Genomic DNA, 13,268 nt, shown 5'->3' on the forward strand with positions numbered 1-13,268 from the left:
TGTCTGTGAGGGGTTGCAGTGTTGTGGCACCAGCACCAGTGCCTAAGGACCAATTTTTCTGCCCCTGTTTAACAGGGGCGTGTAATTACAATTTTTGATGCAATACTTTGCAGCAGGGCTCGTTCCTGCGTTCCAACTAGAGTGTCTGTGAGGGGTTGCAGTGTTGTGGCACCAGCACCACCAAAGGCCCAATTTTTCTGCCCCTGTTCAACAGGGGCATGTAATTACAATTCTTGATCTAATATTTCACAGCAGGGCCCTGTGAGGGCTTACGTTGTTGTGGCCACAACAACACCTAAGGCCCAAATTTCTGCTGAGTATATAGGGCAGGCCCCTACTTTCAAACATCTAACTTACAAACGACTCCTACTTGCAAACGGAAGGAGACAACAGGAAGTGAGATCAAATCTACCCCTAGGAAGGGAAATTCTCTCCTGTAAGAGTTAATATGGGAAAAACATTTCTCCTTTCCACTGATGCTTTCCAATCCTTGTTCCACAAAAAACCCCAAATTCTCAAAAAACATTTGTCATTGGGACAAAAAGTGAGGTGAAATCTTCTAAAGAGGAGGAAAGACAGCAAAACAAATGTCACAGGGGTGATAACCCTTCCCTATGTTTTCCAAAAAGCTTAAAAAAGATATTTTGGCTGGAGCTAAACACGTTAAAAATGTACCCGTTCAAAATGACAAACAGATTCTACTTAACAACAAACCTACAGTCCCTGTCTTGTTTGCACCGCCTGTATACTGCTGTTCAGAGTATATAGGGCCTGGTGGCCCCACACCTTTCCTTATTTTAATTTGGGTGCGGGGTTCCCCTTAATATCCATACAAGACCCAAAGGGCCTGGTAATGGACTGGGGGGTACCCATGCCGTTTGTCTCACTGATTTTCATCCATATTGCCAGGACCCGACATTACATTAAACCCGCAAGCAGTTTTAAATGAGATTTTTTCCTTTAAAAATGACATTTGGTGCAGGGACTGTTCTAAACATGGGAAACACGCGCCACTTTACAGGCATACTATAGACACCCCCCAGGTACGATATTTAAAGGAATATTTCACTTTTTCTTTTTTTACTTTAAGCATCATTAAAATCACTGCTCCCGAAAAAACGGCCATTTTTAAAAGTTTTTTTTGCATTGATACATGTCCCCTGGGGTAGGACCCGGGTCCCCAAACCCTTTTTAGGACAATACCATGCAAATTAGCCTTTAAAATTAGCACTTTTGATTTTGAACGTTCGAGTCCCATAGACATCAATGGGGTTCTAACGTTCATGCGAACTTTCGATCCGTTCGCAGGTTCTGGTGCGAACCGAACCGGGGGGTGTTCGGCTCATCCCTATTCATCACTATCATGTAGTGTCATCGATTCCTATATGATGTTATGCTTTCCACTAGACAAAGGGCTAGGGTGGGGTAGCAGGAGGAGTACGGTTGTCTTGGGTTGAGGCAGGGTGATGGAAGGAACATGAATTTTGGTATATACAAAGCCTTGAAAAAGTTTTCACACCCCTTGAAATGTTCCACATTTTGTCATGTTACAACCAAAGACGTAAATTTATTTTAATGGGATTTTATGTGATAGACCAACACAAAGTGGCACATAATTGTGAAGTGGAAGGAAAATGGTAAATGGTTTTCCCTATTTTTTACATATAAAAATCTGAAAAGTGTGGCGTGCTTTTGTATTCAGCCCCCTTTACTCTGATCCCCCTAACTAAAATCTAGTGGAACCAATTGCCTTCAGAAGTCACCTAAATAGTAAGTAGAGTCCACTTGTGTGTAATTTAATCTCAGTATAAATACAGCTGTTCTGTGAAGCCCTCAGAGGTTTATTAGAGAACCTTAGTGAACAAACAGCATCATGAAGGCCAAGGAACACACCAGACAGGTCAAGGATAAAGTTGTGGAGAAGTTTAAAGCAGGCTTAGGTTATAAAAAAAATATTCCAAGCTTTGAACATCTCAAGGAGCACTGTTCAATCCATCATCGGAAAAAGGAAAGAGTATGGCACAACTGCAAACCTACCAAGACATGGTCGTCCATCTAAACTGACATGCTGAGCAATGAGAGCATTAATCAGAGAAGCAGTCAAGAGGCCCATGGTAACTCTGGAGAAACTGCAGAGCTCCACAGCTCAGGTGGGGGAATCTGTCCACAGGACAACTGTTAGTCGTGCATTCCACAAATCTGGCCTTTATGGAAAAGTGGCAATAAGAAAGCCATTGTTGGAAGAAAGCCATAAGAAGTCCCGTTTGCAGTTTGCAAGAAGCCATGGGGGGGGGGGGGCACAGCAAACATGTGGAAGAAGGTGCTCTGGTCAGATGAGACCAAAATTGAACTTTTTGTCCTAAAAGAAAAATGCTATGTGTGGGGGAAAACTAACACCACACATCACCCTGAACACATCATCCCCACCGTGAAACATGGTGGTGGCAGCATCATGTTGTGGGGGTGCTTTTCTTCAGCAGGGACAGGGAAGCTGTTCAGAGTTGATGGGAAGATGGATGAAGCCAAAAACAGGGCAATCTTAGAAGAAAACCTGTTAGAGTCTGCAAAAGACTTGAGACTGGGGCAGAGGTTCACCTTCCAGCAGAACAACGACCCTAAACATACAGCCAGAGCTATAATGGAATGGCTTATGCCGCGTACACACGGTCGGACTTTTCGTCTACAAAAGTCCAACGGACGCTGACGGACTAAAGCTGGCTGGTAATCCGATCGTGTGTGGGCTTCTCCGGACTTTCAACTGACTTTTTTAGCCTCAAATTCGACGGACTTTAGATTTGAAACATGCTTCAAATCTTTACGTCGTAAGTACGACGGACCCCGAAATCCGCTCGTCTGTGTGCTAGTCCGACGGACAAAAACCCATGCTAGGGCAGCTATTGGCTACTGGCTATGAACTTCCTTATTTTAGTCTGGTGTACGTCATCACGTACGAATCCGTCGGACTTTTGTTTGGTCGTGTGTAGGCAAGTCCGTTCGTAAGAAAGTCTGCCGCAAGTCCACCGAAGGTACGTCGGAAGTATGTCGGACAGGCTGTCGGACTTTTGTAGACGAAAAGTCCGACCGTGTGTACGCGGCATTAGATCAAAGAATATTCATGTGTCAGAATGGCCCAATCAGAGTCCAGACCTAAATCCAATTGAGAATCTGTGGCAAGGCTTTAAAATTGCTGTTCACAGATTCTCTCCATCCAATCTGACAGAGCTTGAGCTGTTTTGCAAAGAAGAATGGGCAAAAATGTCACCCTCTAGCAGTGCAAAGCTGGTAGAGACATACCGAAAAATACTTGCAGCTGTAATTGCAGCGAAAGGTGGTTCTACAAGGTTTTTACGTTTTTGCTTGTAACATGACAAAATTTGGAAAATTTCAAGGGGTGTGAATACTTTTTCAAGGCATTGTATAGTAGTCTGGGTACAGGATCTCTTATAAAACATGGCAAACTTGTAAAACTTGATCTCTTATAAAACATGGCAAACATGGCGAAACAAAATTCTGAAGAAAGATGAGAGTGGTGTTTTACTCCAACATTTGGACAGTAATAGGGGTTCTTCGCTTTTTTCACTAATTTCAAAGACACAAGTGGACTCTACTTACTAATTTCAAAGACTAAGTCAAATCGTACATGTTTCTAAAGCATGAACATTTGCTTCTTTGTACATACTGAAGGTTTGGCAGATCTTCCTTACTTGGAACATTTTCAAGAATTTACTTTGAGTATAATGAGTTTAACAATCTGCAACAAGTGTTCTGGATACTTGCTAGTGATGATTGCAAAATTGTAAGCTATTACTTTTATCATAATACCCATTATATTATCTGGACTTAATCTACTACCTTGTCTGGGTATGTCTACTTTGATCTGGGAGTATAACTAGTCAAGGTATCCTAGTAAATATAATGTAGTTATGCTCTACATATGATGTGAGTTTTTCAGGTAAAAATGTATTCTTTGTGAAAAAAGAATTAACTGCTTATTATTTCCAATAATTCCAACAACAATTTCCTTGTTATGCTACTCTTGCTCTTACAATGTTTCAAAATAATTTATTTTTTTAAGTAAATTTGAGATTAGCAGGGCATCTACTAGCACTAAATCAATTTAGTTAAAATTTTCCACTTTGTGTAAAATAAGGTTCTAGTAGAACTAGAGGCAAAACGTTTGTTTTCATTTTGCATAGAGTATGGGAAGGTTATAAGCTCCATCAGGTTTTTGTTATCCATCTGTGTCCTGTGTCATTCCCCTAAAGTGAGAGAATTCCTGGTTGTCACCAGGGTCACCAGAACTATGTCCACATTGGAAGATGTTTCCCCTATTCCCCTTTTGGTGACAACCCAAAATTGGGATTTGTTTCACTGTAACGTTCAATGATAATGGTAAACAGGACAAATAGAGAGGGTGAATCTCCCTAATGACGCCACAGACAGCAATATGAACTGACAGGGGTGCTAAAGGTAGAACAATTTTGCCTTCAGTTATTCTTTAAAAATGTTGGTCATCTTCAAAGCCATTGTATTTATTAATCTATTTTTAATAATAGTCTGTGTATACAATGAATAAACAGCTCTCTGCAGACCTCTTAATGCAAAGTGCCATTAATAGTGCATCTTTGAGCACTTTTAGATCTAAGCAATCAATTGTGGTGCATTAACATATGCCTGTTATGTCATGACTTCTCATGCCTTCTCATTTGAAAGGGCTGCCAATACAATAAAGTAGACCAAAATTTAAGCATGCACCATGTTCCTGACATAGAGGTGACACAAATTACTGCAGCATTGTATTAATGAATATATCATTAAATGTATAAGTTAAATGCAAGCAGAGTAAGTACCTGAATTTTACCTGGTATCAGTCTCTTTATAGCAGATCTGGAGTGTGAGAGGAAAAAGCAGTGCAAGGAGCCAACCAGTTCATGTTCTGACAAGAAGCATTCTGATAGAAAGATAAAGCAGAGTGAATGTTGCTTTTCTTTTCATGGTCCAGTTAGGCTGCTTTCACACTGCATCACATGTATATTTACATTGCAGTGCTTATAAAATGCATTCTGCATTTAAAAAATAAATAAAGCTTTAAATAATGGGCTTTTAAGGATCCCCTTGGGGCTGGCTCCTTAAGAACCAGCTATTCATTGGTTTTTAAGGACACCGGCGGGTGGTTGTTAAGGAGCCAGAACCCACCGGAGTCCTTACAAACAGTAACAATGCCTCCCCCATAGTCAGCATGCTTCAGCTCAGGAGCCATGCTACCAGCGGAGGTGGGAGGAAGCAGAGAGACAATGGGTGGTACAGCAGGGAGCATCGGCTCAGACAATGTAAGGGGAGGAGGTGGGGGAAGGCCAGATTTGAGGGGAGGAGGCAGGGAAAGGCCAGCCTGAGCTACTGGTGACCACCAAGGGGGAAGGAGGCTGTGCGGGGGGCATTGTTTACATCCCCGCTGCTGTTAAAGTGATAATAAACAAATGTCATACTTACCTGCTCTGTGCAATGGTTTTACACAGAGTAGCCCCGATCCTCTTCTTCTCCTGGCTCCTCCCCCTTGATCAGCAGCCCCAATAGCAAGCCAATTGTTTTGTTTCTCAGAAGAGAAGTTACCGGGAAGCACATAACATTAAAAAAAATGTAAAGCTATAAGATCTTTAAATATTGAGCATGTATGTCTCCCATGAAAATTCTTAAAGTAGACTAATTTCAGTATTTCTGAGTACTATGATCATAGAATATAGAATAAGGGAAGAAACGTGTCTTTAGTCAAACCAACTAACTATATAACAATTCTAAAGCAAAGACAATGGAAATAATATCTTACCAAATACTTTGCAACATTTTGCTAAAGACTTTGTGAAAAGGAATTCAGTTAAAGCAATATTAAGCCCAAAAGCAAGTATTTATATTGCAGCTGACCAATTCTTAGTTGGTTCTCCTTGGTTTTCTTTGTGTAGGCTTTCTTTCTTTAATTTTTACCTGGTAATCCTGAAGACCCCTTTCACACTGGAGGTGTTTTTCAGGCGCTTTAGTGCTAAAAATAGCGCCTGTAAAGCGCCTGAAAAAAGCCTCATCTGCAATCCCAGTGTGAAAGCCCGAGTACTTTCACACTGGGGCGCTGCGCTGGCAGGATGTCAAAAAAGTCCTGCAAGCAGCTTCTTTGCAGCGCCCCTGCCCATTGAAATCAATGGGTAGCGCCGTCAAAGCACCTGTGTGCATTAAGGAAAGCATTCAGCTCTTTGTTTAAAACCATGAACTGAGCCGGCTAGAGCTAGTTTTTGATGGAGTCTTTTCCACATTTTACAGCTCTTACTGTGAAGAACCCCTTCCGTATGTGGAGGTTAAAAAATTTTTCCTCCAAAAATGTAGGAGTGGCCCCTTGTCCTTTGTAATGATCTTAAAGTGAATAACTCTGCACCATGTTCCGAGTATGGTACATTTATGTATCTATACTACCCTACCCTGGTGATCATACTACCTTTAATCACCCTTTATCAAAAGAGAAGAAAATAAGTTCAGCTAATCTTTCTTCATAGCTGAGCTCCTCCAGGCTTCTGCTTAGTTTGGTTGCCCTTCTCTGCACTTTCTCCAGTTCCCTGATATCCTTTTTGTGAACTGTTTATCAAAACTGTACTGCATATCCTAGGTGAGGTCTTACTAATGATTTGTACAGGGACAAAATAATGTCTCTCTTTCTCAGGAGTCTATACCTTTAAATAAAAGAAAGTATTTTGCTTGCTTTAGAGACTGCAGCTTGGCATTGCATGCTTATGATTCACCAGGACAGATGCTTCTCAACCACTGATTCCCCAGTTGTTCTCCTAAAATGCATGAATGTTTTAGCCCTAAGTGTATAACTTTACATTTATCAACAATAAACTTATATGCTATCCATACATAGACAGAATTTTCCAAGCCTAGACTCTTTGAGAATACATGGGTGTATGGCATCTGGTCCAGGTGCTATATATTTTGTCTAATTGTTTCTGGACCATGTTAATGTTGAGTCACCAACCCTGCGTTTTATTATAAAGGCCCTAGATGCTCAAACTGTTTTGAATTTTTGCAGCCCTAATTTCCTGTTTACACATTTTATTATATTCTTTGTAACTTACATTTCTGTTCTGTGTTCCTTGATGGCAATATTCCATCCCAGTCTGAGGCTGGGTTCACATATGAGCACACAGCGGCTAACAGCAGGAGTCCGGTGCATCCTCATTCACCGTTTTAGGTCAGATTTCAGTCTGAATTTTTGGCCGAATTTGGACCTGAAACAGACCAAAAGACGCACAATTTCTGGTAGGGGCTTCTATAATCTGAACCATAAAATTCTCTTGGAAGGCCTCATGTACACTGGATGTTTTTACAGCTGCTGTTTTTAGCTTCAGGTGTTTTTTTCTGCAGCCAGTAAATTCCCCAGCATATTTTCCTGTGTGTCCATGCACACATAGGCTGTTATAGCTGTTTTTTGGAAGGGGTGTTTTTTGACTGGGAAAAAAAAAATATGGGGTTTTAAGAGGAGTTTTTCAGCTGTAAAATTGCTTTCAATCTGATAAAAGCTGAAAAATGCTGAAAAACTATTCCACATTTATCAGTGTTTTTGAGCCATAAACTTTTGTGGGAGTATAGTTTTGCTAAAAAAAAGCTAAAGAAACACTACAGCTAAAAAATGCTCAAAAACGCTACTGCAAAAATGCTGCAAAATTAATTCTATAGCTACAGATTTTTACAGCTAACACTACTGGGATTTTTATAACGTCCAGTGTACATGAGGCCTAATAGGTTTATAAATTTCCGCCCTTTTACTGTTATAGAAGTACCATTACTCCAGTCATTTTCAGGGTAGTTAAAATCTCACATTATTACCATTGCCCCAGTCCTTGTAGTCCTTTCTATCTGTGCAAAGTGCTAAGTCACTACCCCCTCATTGACATTGGGGGGGCCTGAAAGAACTTTAATAACTGACTTTGAAGTATTCACACCCATATGCAACTTCAACCATAATGCCTAAGCACCATCACACTCTCCATCAACAAGGCTGTCTTTCACACTCACCTTTATATTACTTCTCACTTCTACCTTATGTCACAGAAAGAGAGCATAGCCAGGAATATTAATAGCTCAATAATGTAATGAATGAGGACAAGATTCAGCAAGACCATTTAAATCATAGTTCTCCTCATGCACCAACTCTCCTATTTTTCTTGGCTGACTTCTGGCATTGGCGACCAACAAAAAAAGTGATCATGAGACTTTTTCACATGGCTATTTCAGATAATAGTAAATTCATACACTTAGTCCTTATTGGTAGAGAGAAGACCCACACATTTGGACAGCCATGAGGCTATTATGTGGCAGGTGACTGCATTAATTTGCTTTTCAGGGGCCCATCCCTCTTATCCCACTGAAAAGCAGAACAGTAATAAGCGAAGGAAAAAATATATCCATAATGCCCATAGCAAGTACCACCATAAACCTGAAATTAGTTGCCCATGATGAAGGCAAGAATTACTCCTTAATCAGCAAAAACATTGGCAGATGTCTCACAATTAGAGCTTCAGGTTATTTAAAGCATGAGCTGCTATTAGCCAGAGACACATAAATGACAGGAACCTGGCTAGAATCTTGGCCATAATTATTAAAATGCAAATAAACATTGGTCAGACAATAATTTAATTGACTGTATATATGTAAATAAAAGATTAGATTATCAACTTAAGCTGTAAAATTAAAACATCACAATAACAACCGCCAGTAGAGTAGTCTAATTGTTTTGGAATTACATAAAGAGCAAAGACTATCCAAGCTGACTAGAAATGTAGGATTTAGTCTTGGAGGGATATTGCATCATGGGAAATGTAGTACATCAACATCTGTAATGTCACAGCTTGTCTGGCCCTGTTGTAATATTGGGAATAGCAAAAATAGGGAAAAACAAGTGCCTGCGTCATATGTCAAGACCGTCTAGTCAGTAACAAACATATTCCCATTTATGTTCTGTTTCTAAATACCAAGCAGACCATACATACCATCTCTTTAAACAAGTCTGTCTTTGTTCTCCTTATAAGGCCAAGCAAATAGAGATCTTGGTACTCCTATGTGAAACCCTTTTCCAAGGTGCCAAAAATGGGAATAATTACCACGTATAGAGAACAACAATGATGCAAATATATATAGATATATACATATATATCTATATATATAGATATATATATATATATCTATCTATATATATAGATATATATATATATATTTCTAGTTACAGTTTAACACTTAATACCTTGATATTTCTTATTACGTCTGTTTATTTAGTATGTGCAGATTAAACACTGAAGTATGGCTTTACTAAAAAGTACCCTAACCTCATTTAATTCTAGGAAACAGTTTTGTGCTTTAGTAAGCTACAGTAACAAACAGGTCTACAAATGTTATCCAAAACGGCTTAAAACTTTAAGGTCTAGATCCTAAATATATATCATATGTTATATTATATTATAGTATGACGTTTAGACCTAGAGCAGATGTCGAGCATACTTCCTGTAGATATCTGATTCTCACTTTAGAGTTGTGTTCCCCCAAGGGCTGAACCTTATTTTGGGGATAAAATAGGCTTTAGAACAAGAACGTCAAGAATATTAGGAAGAGTTGGCATAGGTTTGTTGAGAATGTAAGTACTCCACACATGCTCTGTTTGCCATTCCATCCTCTCACGACTACCTGTTTAAGGATTATCAAATTTCTACTGTCTGTGAGTTTAGAGCATACTGACATAATATTTTAGTGCATTTGATTACCTGACCAGTGTTTTTGTTCATTAGCTTTCAGTTTGTTGGATGAATGCAGTTTACTTTGTTCAATTTGAATAGTTTTCACAGTCAATTAAATAAATCTGTTTATTTTACAGACATATTCTGGCCTTTTCTGTGTTGTGGTGAACCCCTACAAAGCCCTTCCAATTTATTCTGAGAAAATCATTGATATGTACAAAGGGAAGAAGAGGCATGAAATGCCCCCTCATATCTATGCAATAGCTGATACTGCGTATAGGAGTATGCTACAAGGTAAGGAGAGTAATATGTTTTTATGATGTCTTTATTACATATAATGGTATGTAGCTGCTGACTAGCTTATATGACAAAGAATGCATCAGGAAAATAGGGTATATTGACACTTTAAACTTGTTTAACATCAGTATTGAAATACAATTTCCAGAGACCACTATGTGTATACAGATTTTTAATGTATCGTTCTACAGACCTTAGGCTTTATTTAAAATGGAGCTCCAGCCACATTTTATAGGGTGGGGAAAGAATAGAATCTCTCCTAACTTTTAATTGCCCTCTATGTACTCATAGAGGAAATTTCTCATAACAATAGACAACTATAGAACACTTTTTTTTTTACGTGATAGAACAACTATTACATTTTGTTGCTGTCTGTGTCCCAACAGGGGATATTTTCCTTCACCCACTGTTGAATTAGGGCTAGTTTTACCACTTCGACCCCGGAAGGATTTACCCACCTGACCAGGTCATTTTTTGCGTTACTGCACTGCGTCGATTTAACTGACAATTGCATGGTGGTGGGACGTTGTAACCAAACAAAATGCATGTCCTTTTTTTCCCACAAATGGAGCTTTCTTTTGGTGGTATTTGATCACCTCTGCGGTTTTATTTTTTGCGCTGTAAACAAAAAAAGAGCGGCAATTTTGAAAAAAAAACAACATTTTTTACTTTCTGCTATAAAACATTTCCAAAAAAAAAAAAATGTAAAAAAACAAATTCATTCATCAGTTTAGGCTGATATGTATTCTGCTACATATTTTTTGTAAAAAAAAATCGCAATAAGCGTACAGGCATACCCCACCTTTAAGTACACAATGGGATTTATTTACTATCGCTGGAGAGTGCAAAATCAGGCTCACTTCTGCATAGAAACCAATTAGCTTCTAACCCCAGCTTGTTCAATTAAGCTTTGGTAATAAAACCTGGAAACTTATTGGTTTCTATGCAGAAGTGAGCCTTATTTTGCACACTCCAGCGATAGTAAATAAACCCCATTGGGTACTTAAAAGTGGGGTATGCCTGTATATTGATTGGTTTGCGCATTGATTGGTTGGGCGCAAACAAAATGAAAAATACTGAAACCCCCTCCCATCAATTGCAGCCTCACTGTGCCCATCAAATGCAGCCATTGTGCCCATCAAATGCAGCCATTGTGCCCATCATATGCAGCCACTTGTGCCCATCATATGCAGCCTTTATGCCCATCATATGCAGCCATGTGTGCCCATCATATGCAGCCACGTGTGCCCATCATATGCAGCCGCTGTGCCCATCATATGCAGCCGCTGTGCCCATCATATGCAGCCACTTGTGCCCATCATATGCAGCCATTTTGCCCATCAAATGCAGCCACTGTGCCCATCAAATGCAGCCACTTGTGCCCATCATATGCAGCCACTTGTGCCCATCATCTTCAGCCATTGTGCCCATCAAACGCAGCCACTGTGCCCATCAAACACAGCCATTTGTGCCCATCATATGCAGCCACTTGTACCCATCAAATGCAGCCACTTGTGCCTGACAAATGCAGCCACTTGTGCCCATCATATGCAGCCACGTGTGCCCATCATATGCAGCCACTGTGTCCATTATATGCAGCCACTGTGCCCATCATATGCAGCCACTTGTGCCCATCATATGCAGCCACTTGTGCCCATCAAATGCAGCCACTTGTACCCGTCAAATGCAGCCACATGTGCCCATGATATGCAGCCACTTGTGCCCATTATATGCAGCCACTGTGCCCATCATATGCAGCCACTTGTGCTCGTCAAATGCAGCCACATGTGCCCATCAAATGCAGCCAATTGTGCCTGTCAAATGCAGCCACTTCTGCCCATCATATGCAGCCACTTGTGCCCATCATATGCAGCCATTGTGCCCATCAAACGCAGCCACTTGTGCCCATCAAATGCAGCCACTGTTCCCAGTGGGGCTCGCAGCACTGGCAGCACCCCAACCCCCCCGGCATGCAGGTCTGACATTGTGACACTTACCACAGCCTCCGTTCCAGTGTGTGTCTCTGAGTCCTCCACTCCTCTTCCTAAGCGCCAGGCATCCAATAGGGTGGCCTGGTGCTTTGGCCAATCAGGAAACAGGTCTGAGGCCCTGCCTCCTGAATGGCGGGGATGAAGGTTAGTGTGACAATATAGTGAAAATTTATTTGCTATCATCACATATCTGGGTGGGATTAGGGTGCAATCTCTGCTCCCCGAGCCCACCCTATTTTGAATCCTATCAGAGCCTCTGCTGCTTCAAAAAGTACCACCCCCCCACCCCCGCCATAGGAATCCATGTGTCCAGCGTCCTGAAAGGGGCCCGGTGCATGGATGGGGGGGGCGGCACTATGTAAAGCGCTGTGTAAGTTGATGGCGCTATATAAGTACCTGAAATAAATAAATAAATAAGGAATAATCTTGCACAATAGCATATTCTAGGCAATTCAGTATTTTGCTTCACAAAAAGGCTGGATGTGTTACTAAATTCAGTACCTGAGGCAATGGCGAACCTAGGGGAAAGATCAACTCTGGATTTAGCCAGCTGGGGGAGCGCTTTGCAGACTTTTCTTTTTTGTATTATATCTTTGTGACCTGTTGGAGCCACAAAGGAAGTGAGTAGAGAACGACCTACTCTGCTGGCTCTCTGATAACAGTGATAAGGGGGATTCGGGACCCCGATAACAAGACACACAGGGACCCTGGGGAGTTTTATTTATATCTGGCCTTTTTGTGCCTCTGCATTTTTCCACTGACTACCAATGCAAGAAATACATGGATATTTACATGGTCAATGAGAGGGGGAATACCCTTTACACTGGTGGTCAGCTAGTCACTAAATTTAGAGGGATTCTTTTCCTACTAACCACCAATAATAAATGAATTTATCTCACTGACCCACAATGTAAGGAACATAATTCCCACCAACCATATTAGCTATCACTGATTGGGTTCCAGGCATTAAAGGGGGGTGTAGGTGAGGTGCTGGATTAAGATCTTTAAACAATTACACTGAGTGTTTACATTACCCTAGTGGCTTGCATTCTGCAGCCCCCCACAAAGTGTGGGACTTCCTAGGGAAATGGGAGTCACCCAAAATGAGAAATCCACATGTAGATAAGACAAAAATAGAGACAAACGGTCATTTAGAGAGTCCAAAATCTTTTATTGGTATCACAATTGTCAACAGAATAATAATAGGTAGTCA

The 13,268-nt window shown here is 40.7% G+C and overlaps 1 protein-coding gene across 3 annotated transcripts in view; it reads left to right on the top strand.

The window, feature by feature from the left end:
• The window catches only part of LOC141101800 (myosin-11), a 208,667-nt gene that overhangs the window by 29,471 nt on the left and 165,928 nt on the right, over window positions 1-13,268 (top strand). For all 3 annotated transcript variants that reach the window (XM_073591142.1, XM_073591143.1, XM_073591145.1), the window contains exon 3: window positions 9,905-10,061. In XM_073591142.1, the coding sequence (XP_073447243.1) occupies window positions 9,905-10,061 (157 nt within the window). The remainder of the gene's footprint in view (window positions 1-9,904; window positions 10,062-13,268) is intronic.

This window comes from Aquarana catesbeiana, linkage group LG06 (genome assembly GCF_042186555.1).
Source record: "Aquarana catesbeiana isolate 2022-GZ linkage group LG06, ASM4218655v1, whole genome shotgun sequence".
Taxonomy (NCBI): Eukaryota; Metazoa; Chordata; class Amphibia; order Anura; family Ranidae; genus Aquarana; species Aquarana catesbeiana.